This window comes from Notolepis coatsorum (genome assembly GCF_963971535.1).
Source record: "Notolepis coatsorum genome assembly, chromosome: 4".
Taxonomy (NCBI): Eukaryota; Metazoa; Chordata; class Actinopteri; order Aulopiformes; family Paralepididae; genus Notolepis; species Notolepis coatsorum.
The window spans coordinates 178,751,017-178,761,436 of NC_140168.1; the positions used below are offsets into that span (position 1 = coordinate 178,751,017).

General features: G+C 46.7%; 1 protein-coding gene across 1 annotated transcript in view; it reads left to right on the forward strand.

The window, feature by feature from the left end:
• pik3c3 (phosphatidylinositol 3-kinase, catalytic subunit type 3) overlaps window positions 1-4,291 on the forward strand; it is a 123,311-nt gene extending 119,020 nt beyond the window's left edge. Inside the window, exon 25 of the mRNA XM_084312477.1 lies at window positions 3,953-4,291. Within this exon, the coding sequence (XP_084168603.1) occupies window positions 3,953-3,967 (15 nt within the window). The 3' untranslated portion in view covers window positions 3,968-4,291. The remainder of the gene's footprint in view (window positions 1-3,952) is intronic.
• Window positions 4,292-10,420: the final 6,129 nt, after the last annotated feature.

Below are 10,420 nucleotides of genomic sequence, written 5' to 3' on the forward strand. Positions count from 1 at the left end.
CAGGGGAGGAAATTAGGCCACTTTACTGGCCAAATGCTAGTATTTTTTACGTTTGGCTGGTAAAAAAAATCAGATACTCGCCAGTTGGCTGGTAAGCCAAAAAGTTAGTTTCCTCCCCTGCTGGCGAGTATACAAAAAAATAAAACATTCTGCAATCACTGCACTGGCAAACGGTGCGCGTCTTCTGAGTGTTCGCTTTAGTTGACAGTGCCACGAGAGCACTGCACAAGACCACCCGCGGACATATAATGTTTAATAAACGTTTGCGCAGTACTGGCCAACCCGCGGACATATAATAATAAAAGTCCCGCGGTACTAGGCTAGCCATCAGGAGCACTCGCAAACAGATAACGTTAAACACAGCAGAAGATGGAAAACAGACAGACTGACCAACGGGGAACTGCATCCAACCCTAGTACAACCCTCGAGTATAAGTTACTAAGGACACATTTAAATCACAGAGGTGTAATGTTAGTCTACTGGAACTGTATACAGTGGTTAGCTTCTAGTTAGCGTTTTAGCTATAGCTGCTTGCTAGCTAACGTTAGCCCCGTGTGCTCAAACCAGCCAGCTAGGTGTATCTGTTATGACTATAATGTTTCCAAAAAAGCACCGGACTACGACGTAAGGTTAGACATTTTATTTCATGCTCAAAAGCCCCTGGCTTGCACATCGCAGTCACGAAAGGGGCTAGCTCAACCAGTGCACTGTGCACAACAGCACACCAACCCAACTGACGTTACCACAACACTTGACGGTACTTCACAGCACTGTCGTAAGACCACCGTGCTGTCTTAAAGGCACAGTGTGCCTACCCAGATGCATACACAACATTGACGCGGCTTGACATACAAAGAAGTAATTATCACAATTAGCGATTTTTTTTGTCTGGTAAAAAATCTGTTTGGCTGGTAAAAAAAATCAGATACTCGCCAGTTGGCTGGTAAGCCAAAAAGTTAGTTTCCTCCCCTGCACAACATGCCTGACGATTGCAGACCCAAAGTAATTTGCGATTTATTTTATACTTAGCACATGCATGGGTCTGGTCTCCTTTGAAAGGAAACATTATGCTCTTTCTTCCACAACAAAAAATTATCACTTTTGAGTGCTACTGAAGTAAAGGTTTTGTGTACTTACTTCTGTGCTTACTACTTGTTGCCAGATGCCTGTTTTTAAGTTCCAGCTGAGAGGTAGGAGCTGGAAAACATAACTGTTCCATAACCTGAAGTCTTATCTAGTACCGGTCCGAAGTTTATAACAATCCCATGGAAAATGTGTGTTTTACAAAGTGTTTTTTCGGCATGATTATCCAAAATGGCCGTCCGCTTCTATTGATTCCGAGACTCTAGTCAAAACAAAGGACTGGCTTCTTCTACCCATTTCTCTGTGCGATCAGCCCCTGCATGGGATCGCGTTTGCTCCAGAATTTCATTGGCTACAAATAATTCTTGCCATTAGCAGTGACTGGTCCGTTCAGGACCCGACCAAACCGGACGTGGTCACTTATCCGAATGGCTTGTCAAATGACGCTCATCGGATGTTTCGTCTTGTAACTCGAGACTGGAAGCACGCAATAAGTTGAGTGGGGTGACGATTGAAAGGCGTCAAATTCTTCTTTCCAACAATGTATTGGTTGATCGGTGAAAACGCAGCCCGGCGCCGACAGACGAGGGCAAAGTGCCGCGACGAGTGCGTGACGGCCCGCCATCGGGCTGTCTGATGCTTAAGTGGTTAAAAGGCACAGACGCGCTAGATGCGTTTTCTCCCATGACGGGACAAAAGAAAAAGGGGGCCATAATGGTCTTTGGTGCCGTGGTCTTTTGGGTCTTTTGGTGTTGCTGAGCTCACCAGTGCGTTCTTTCTTTTTAAGAATGTACCAAACAGGCGGCTGGGTGGCGCAGCTGTCTAAGCGCTCGTCACCAACGCAAGAGACACCGGTATCGAATCCGGCTGTCAGCGTTGCCTCCGGCTTGGCCGGCCGTCATACTGGCTCAATTGGCAGAGTCAGCGGGAGGGAAGCCGGTGGGGTGGTATTCTGGTTGTTGTAAACAGCGACTCCTACAGGTCGGTCAGGGCGCCTGCACAGCAAAGAAGGGATATGGTGAAGATAGTGTGACCTCCCACGCATTACACTTCACCAATGAGAGTCCGCGCTGGCAGGTGAAAAGAGGTTGCTGGCTGTCTCCTATGTGACAGAGGAAGCATCTGATAGACTTCAGTACTCCCTTGACCGACCAGTGGGGGGCACATGCAAGCAACGACCAGGAAGGGGAGGGGGGAATTGGCATAACGACTAAATTGGGATGGATCAAAGAAAAACAGGAGGAGAAAAAGTGGATTAAAAAAAAAATTTACCAAGCAGTTGATTTGGCCACACCTAATGTTTCTGCGATCTCTCTGATTTGTTTTGATTTGATACAGTAAGGTCATAGATGGAAGCCCTACAGAACAGATCTTGGTCTTAAAAGGCACAGTCACGCCAGTTTTCTCACATGAGCCGTATGGGCTTTGATGCTGCTAGGACAGTCTGTCCCATTGTCTTCATGACAGTGAGACATTATACTTGTAAGGTGAAATAACAAAAAGGTGAATAGATTGTCTTATCCATGATAATGGCAACACATTTTATTTTTTTGCGACTACATAGTATAGCCATAGTAAAATTGGACAGGAAAAGGTCACCGACATGACCTTGCACCCAGGAAGGTGATGATTTATATCGTCTTTGAACCCTTGAGGACAAAATAACACTCCGAAGTCAACTACATGTCACATACTGTGTGTTAAATGGTGCATTTATATAGCGCTTTTATCCAAAGCTACTCCCATGATTCTGTCACTCCGTCTTCATTTTCTATGTTGCTTGATTGTGTGGTGCTCACCTGTCTCGGGCGCGTCTGGTGTGCTTCATCTGTGCTGATGCGTCCGCTCTGCTAATATGGGCATATGCCCCAGTACCTTGGCCGACACGCCAGCCGGTCTGCCACAATATATATATCTCTTTTTTTTCATCATGTAGTATATATTCAGTAGGTAGTGATATACCTCCATTGCTGTATTCTAAACGCTGTGGGCTGTATTCTAAACACTGTGGGCTGTATTCTAAACACTGAGCTGTATTCTAAACACTGTGGGCTGTATTCTAAACACTGTATTCTAAACACTGGGCTGTATTCTAAACACTGTATTCTAAACACTGGGCTGTATTCTAAACACTGTATTCCAAACACTGGGCTGGATTCTAAACACTGGGCTGGATTCTAAACACTGGGCTGTATTCTAAACACTGGGCTGTATTCTAAACACTGGGCTGTATTCTAAACACTGTGGGCTGGATTCTAAACACTGGGCTGGATTCTAAACACTGGGCTGTATTCTAAACACTGGGGGCTGTATTCTAAACACTGAGCTGTATTCTAAACACTGAGCTGTATTCTAAACACTGGGCTGTATTCTAAACACTGAGCTGTATTCTAAACACTGGGCTGTATTCTAAACACTGGGCTGTATTCTAAACACTGTGGGCTGTATTCTAAACACTGTATTCTAAACACTGGGCTGTATTCTAAACACTGGGCTGTATTCTAAACACTGGGCTGTATTCTAAACACTGTGGGCTGTATTCTAAACACTGTGGGCTGTATTCTAAACACTGTGGGCTGTATTCTAAACACTGTGGGCTGTATTCTAAACACTGAGCTGTATTCTAAACACTGGGCTGTATTCTAAACACTGAGCTGTATTCTAAACACTGGGCTGTATTCTAAACACTGAGCTGTATTCTAAACACTGTGGGCTGTATTCTAAACACTGAGCTGTATTCTAAACACTGTGGGCTGTATTCTAAACACTGTGGGCTGTATTCTAAACACTGTGGGCTGTATTCTAAACACTGTGGGCTGTATTCTAAACACTGTGAGCTGTATTCTAAGCGCTGTCCTTCTCTCCTTAGTACTGGCGTAGATGAGCGGGACAGAGAGACCGCAGAGTCAGGCTGACCTGGCACGACGGACACACAGAGCACTGTTGCCGTAGAAACACAGTGGTATGGTTCAATAGTGTTCCTGCAGATGGCAGGTGTGTGTGCGTGTGCAAGAGAGAGAGAGAGAGACAGCGACAGCGTTCCCCCGTGACACTGCTGAGCAGAGGCCAAGAATGCACTGCCAACCTCTACTGCAAGACGGCTATAACCCAAGGACTTGGAGGCCTTCATGTATATATTATGTATATTAATTATTGAATGAATGAATCAATCAAAATGTATGGCCAAATAAAAACAACGTTGATAACAGAGATTTTCTTTTGTTTTCTTTTTCCACCGGGATTTGTAGGAACATATAAACAAACAACAGACACACAAGGTAAGACAGGCATACAAGGTATACATTATTTAAACCTTTATTTCTTACTCAAACAAATCGAGGTTGCCCTCATCTTCAATTGTGTATCAAGATTCATAATTAAAACATACTATAAAGGGGGCGGCTGGCTGGCGCAGTGGGCAAGGCGCTCGCCACCAACGCAGGAGATACTGGTATCGAGGCCGGCCGTCGTACTAACACAATTGGCAGTGTTAGGGGTGGGAAAGCCGGTGGGTGGGTCCTGGGTCGTTGTAAACAGCGACTCCTACAGTTCGGTCGGGGCGCCTGCTCAGCGAGGAAAGGATCTAAGGGGGGTAGTGTGATCCTTCCACACGTTACACCCTCTCAGTGAGAGTCCGCGCTGCCAGGTGAAAAGAAGCGGTTGATTGACTACACATGTGTCGGAGGAAGCACGTGATAGCCTCCACTCTCCCAGACCGACTGTAGGGGGTAGGTGCACAGCGACCAGGAAGCTTATTGCTTATTCCCAGAGGAAGAGTACGCCCGAGTGCTTCCACGTTTTCCCTGATTGGCTGCGACACGCCCCGCGGCAGGCGCGGCAGCCGCAGAGCGGAGCGGCAGAGCTTGCAGCAGAGCTTGCGGCATTATGTAGCCGTAATCCCTGATGATTTTCATTCGAAGCTTAGCTCAACTGGCAGCGCTGCGGTCCTGCGGTCCGTTGGTGACAAGTTCGAATCCCTTCAATTTTTTTTAACGTGCATTCTTTCGTCGGTTAAGTTTAGGCATTAAGGTTAAGGTTAGGCATTATTTCGGAGTTGGTTAAGGTTAGAAGTAGGGGTGGACGGTATAAACGGTATACGGTATAAACGGTATGAATTTGCTCTACGGTATGGATTTTGACTATACCGTCTAAACCGGTAGTGCAGCTCTAAAATACCAATGACGTCATGTAACCACAGCGCGACTATTTCACTCGCATTTGCCCCTAAAAATAGATAGAATTAGTCATAGATAATAGATATGTGCGAACTGGAAAAAGTTATTTAGGAGGCTTCGCGCAGTGGGCGTGCCAGCCCCTACCGCACGCATGTAAACACGGATCTAGTAGTCTAGTGGGACGGGACACGGGAGCTCAGCTGTCGGCGGCGTCTCCCTGAGCTAACGTTAGCTTAGCTACCGTTACAAAATGACCCAGTCAACTATTCACTTTTAGTTTAATACATGATGAGGCATTGTCTAACCGAACGGTATCTAGTCGGCCAGCTACCGATAGCTCCTGACATCAACAAACGCTCCACAAAGTCTAGTAGAGAGAGACGTGTGTGTGCTACCCGTTAGCCGTTAGCTCACGTTAACGCGAGTTAGTTCACCGTTCAAAACGAAATGTCCCATTGAACTAAATAATTCACTGAGGCGTTGTATTAACGTTATATATCCGGCTTAGCCGGATAGCTCCTGATATCAATGTCTTATAACACTGATTCGATGCGTATTCGAGCTGAGGGCTTGCTAACGTTATTCCAATATAATAGGGTCCAGGTGCAGCACCGGAGAATCCTGGCCGTAGCTCTGCTCGAGGCTACTGAGTATAGGTCCAGGTGCAGCTCCGGGGAAACCTGGCCGTAGCTGGAGGCTACTAGAGTACACACAGACAGTGGAGCTTGTTGCGTGGTGGCGATGTCTCGCAGATAATACAAGTACAAGTCTAATTATATAATATATATATTTTATAAAAAAAAAAAAAAAATTATATAAAATAAAAATTTTTTTTTTATCAAAAACCATGATACCGTGATATATACCGTTACCGTCTATGCTTCAAATTATACCGTGATATAAATTTTAGACCATACCGTCCACCCCTAGTTAGAAGGGTTAAGTTTAGGCGCTGTTAAGGAGCTGGTTAAGGTTAGAGTTTGTCTTAGAGAATGGCAATATTCTTTCGGAGTTGGTTAAGGTTAGGCATGGTTAAGGTTAAGGTTAGGCATTGTTTCGGAGTTGGTTATGGTTAGAAGGGTTAAGTTTAGGCGCTGTTAAGGAGCTGGTTAAGGTTAGAGTTTGTCTTAGAGAATGGCAATAGACAGCCTATTTCCGCGCTGCAGCTCTCTCGCGCTGCCGTGGTCACATGGGCGTCATGGCCAATCAGAGAAAACGCGGAAGCATGCGACGTACTCTTCCGCTGGGAATAAGCTACACGCGACCAGGAAGGGGATTGGGAATTGGCATAACGACTAACATTGGGATGGGAGAAAAAGGGGGAAAATATTTAAAAAATAAATAAATAAAACATACTATAAAGGTAAGAAAGAAAAAGGGATAGAGATTCAAATCAGTAAGAGTAAAACAGTTAGGCATAGATAAATACACAATAAAATACAAGCAAACACTGATACAAATACAAATCGGCTGAAACAGTTACAGCGTACCAGGGAGGTCTAAGGCCCTGAGCTGACCGTAGGTAGGTCATCAGAATCTATTTTAAGCCCATGCTCAAGATCATTCCAGGAGGTTGGTGCAGGAAAACAAAAGGCTGCCTCTCCAGGTTCAGACTGTGCTCCAGGGCCCTGAAGCACGAGCAGGTTAGAGAAGGTCCAGAATTCCAAAATAGCATCGTTGCATAATATAAATAAGGTGGTAGCTTTCCGATAATGGCCTTGTAAAAAGAGTAAAATGCCAATGATCAGAAGACCAACCCGCCTCGTCATGGAGGACACAGTGGTGAGTGGCATAGCCATCGTGAGCATAATCTAAGTTTATTTACTTTGTGACACAATAGCCAAACAAATGCACTAGCCATCAATATCTTATGCCAAATTATTAGGGCAGAGGTGGCCAACCCGCGGCTCGCGAGCCGCATGTGGCCCTTTGCCCGTCAATGTGTGGCTCTTCCATCCATAAAATAAATAAATAAAGTATTAAAATAATAATAATAAAATGTTTGTTTGTATGTCACTCATTCCATAAGGACGTAGAATAAACATTTACAGATTTTTTTAAATGGTCCATTTGCATGTTTTTGGTATCTGAATCTAGGGACATCTATGGATCTCAGGAAATGTATTCCCAGTGTCAGAAATAGTCTTGTTACTAGGCTTGAGTAAATTGTAATGAACCAAAGGAGAATATCAATTCTATAAAAAAAAAAAATTATGTATATCTGACTGAATAACACCATGCTAAAATGTACCAGACTTGAAAAATCTAAGCAAATGAATAAAGGGAAGATGATTAAACAGAAGGTTTTGTAGATGCAGTACTGAATTCTGCCATCTTTTTTTATTATGTAAATTTCTCCACAATTTTTCATCATATTGCAACACCGTTTTTTGCTAGACGTTCACAGAAAGGTAGAGAAACTAACTGCGTTCTGTTTTATGGCAATAACGTTCAGGTTTGTGGGAGATAATCCAAAAAAATAAGAGAAATAAAAAAGTAAATCCAGAAGTCTAATGATTGACAGGGGCTGGTGTGAGCTGGGTAGGGTAGTTTTCCGAAATTCGAAAGCCCTGAGTTTCTTCCTTCAAAAGACTACACTCACTTTTGGCTGCTCCACTTCCTCCTGTCAATATGCGCCGGTTTCCGACTCAATGCCCTGACATTTCTATAATCTTATATTTCACTAACAGTTAAAATCATTGGTAAACAAACGTAATGCTGAAAATATACACTTTTACTGTATATCTCGGGCTTAAGAGGTTAACCCTGTGAGGCCCAAATTAAAAAGACATTAGCAACTTCAGAGGCCAGAGGGTGGAACATATAAACACATTTACTATCAAATAGCATTGTGAGGCAGGCGGCTGGGTGGCGTAGTGGAGATTGCGCTTGTCACCAATGCAAGAGACTCCGGTATCGAATCCCAGTCTCAGCATTGCCTTCGGCTTGGGCCGGCCGTCGTACTGGCTCATTTGGCAGAGTCAGTGGGTGGAAGTCGATGGGTGGGGATTGGACGTTGTGGACAGCGACCCCTACAGGTCGGTTGGGAGATGCCTGCACAGCAGAGACAGGAAGTGGCGTGGGTAGTGTGAGCCTCCCATGCGTTACACCTCGCTAATGAGAGTCCGCGCTGGCAGGCGAAAATATGTGACAGGCTGCCTCCTCGTGTGCCGGAGGGAACACCTGATGCAAGGCTTCTATCCTCTCTACAACCGACCAGTGGGGGGAATAGTCGAGCAACGTTCAAGACAGGGGAGGGGAGAATTGGATACACGAAATTGGGATGGGAGAAAACTAGAAAATAAGCATTGTGAGGCTGAACAACAGGACCAATTGACTATACATGTGCTTAAAAAAAATTCAGATAATTTTTTTTTTTTAATGGCTAAAAGTGATTTTGTAATTTTGCAACCGTGGGTCTCACAGGGTACTTTTAACCCTGTGAGGCCCAAATTAAAAAGACATTAGCAACTTCAGAAGGTGAGACCTATAAACACATGATGTGTCGTGACTGAAAAAAAAGTTGAGAAACACTGGTATATGGTGTGGCTCTTTGTGGTACCACTAATTTTTGTGGCGCTTAGTCTCTGACCCTGGATAGGCTCTGGATTAGGGCCTATTACAAAAAGATAAAAAAAAAATAAAACTATCAATGAACAATTCCGAGTCCTCGTCTGCACCTACCGAGTCCGAATGCAGTGAATGCTCGAGTCCAAGTCATCAGTGCTGACGTCCAAGTCGAGTCACGAGTCCTGAAAATCAGTCTCGAGTCCTACAACATTGGTCTAAAGCAACTACAGACGTTTATTGGGGGTTGCTATAGCAACCTGCATGGTCCCCACTGCCTGTATAGGAAAATGTGCAGCTCACATCCGTGAGTCTTCTGGACCAGCAGTTCTCAAACAGCCTGCCGTGAAACCCTCTTAGGTGCCCCATGAAGCCCTCTCAGGTGCACCATGAAGCCCTCTCAGATACACCATGAAGCCCTCTCAGGTACACCATGAAGCCCTCTCAGGTGCGCCGTGAAGCCCTCTCAGGTACACCATGAAGCCCTCTCAGGTACACCATGAAACCTCAGATGCTGCCATGAAGCCCTCTCAGGTACACCATGAAGCCCTCTCAGATGCTGCCATGAAGCCCTCGGGTGCGCCATGAAGCCCTCTCAGATGCTGCCATGAAGCCCTCAGGTGCGCCATGAAGCCCTCTCAGATGCTGCCATGAAGCCCTCTCAGGTGCACCATGAAGCCCTCTCAGATGCGCCATGAAGCCCTCTCAGGTGCACCATGAAGCCCTCTCAGGTGCACCATGAAGCCCTCTCAGGTGCACCATGAAGCCCTCTCAGGTGCACCATGAAGCCCTCTCAGGTGCACCGTGAAGCCCTCTCAGGTGCGCCGTGAAGCCCTCTCAGGTGCACCGTGAAGCCCTCTCAGGTGCGCCGCGATGCCCTCTCAGGTGCACCGTGAAGCCCTCTCAGGTGCGCCATGAAGCCCTCAGGTGCGCCATGAAGCCCTCAGGTGCACCATGAAGCCCTCTCAGGTGCGCCATGAAGCCCTCTCAGGTGCACCGTGAAGCCCTCAGGTGCGCCGTGAAGCCCTCTCAGGTGCGCCGTGAAGCCCTCTCAGGTGCGCCGTGAAGCCCTCTCAGGTGCGCCATGAAGCCCTCTCAGGTGCACCATGAAGCCCTCTCAGGTGCGCCATGAAGCCCTCTCAGGTGCGCCATGAAGCCCTCTCAGGTGCACCATGAAGCCCTCTCAGGTGCACCGTGAAGCCCTCTCAGGTGCACCGTGAAGCCCTCTCAGGTGCGCCGTGAAGCCCTCAGGTGCGCCATGAAGCCCTCTCAGGTGCACCGTGAACCCCTCTCAGGTGCGCCATGAAGCCCTCTCAGGTGCGCCATGAAGCCCTCTCAGGTGTGCCATGAAGCCCTCTCAGGTGCACCGTGAAGCCCTCTCAGGTGCGCCGTGAAGCCCTCTCAGGTGCGCCATGAAGCCCTCTCAGGTGCGCCATGAAGCCCTCTCAGGTGCGCCATGAAGCCCTTGTGCGCCATGAAGCCCTCTCAGGTTTGCCATGAAGCCCTCTCAGGTTTGCCATGAAGCCCTCTCAGGTGCGCCATGAAGCCCTTGTGCGCCATGAAGCCCTCTCAGGTGCGCCGTGAAGCCCTCTCAG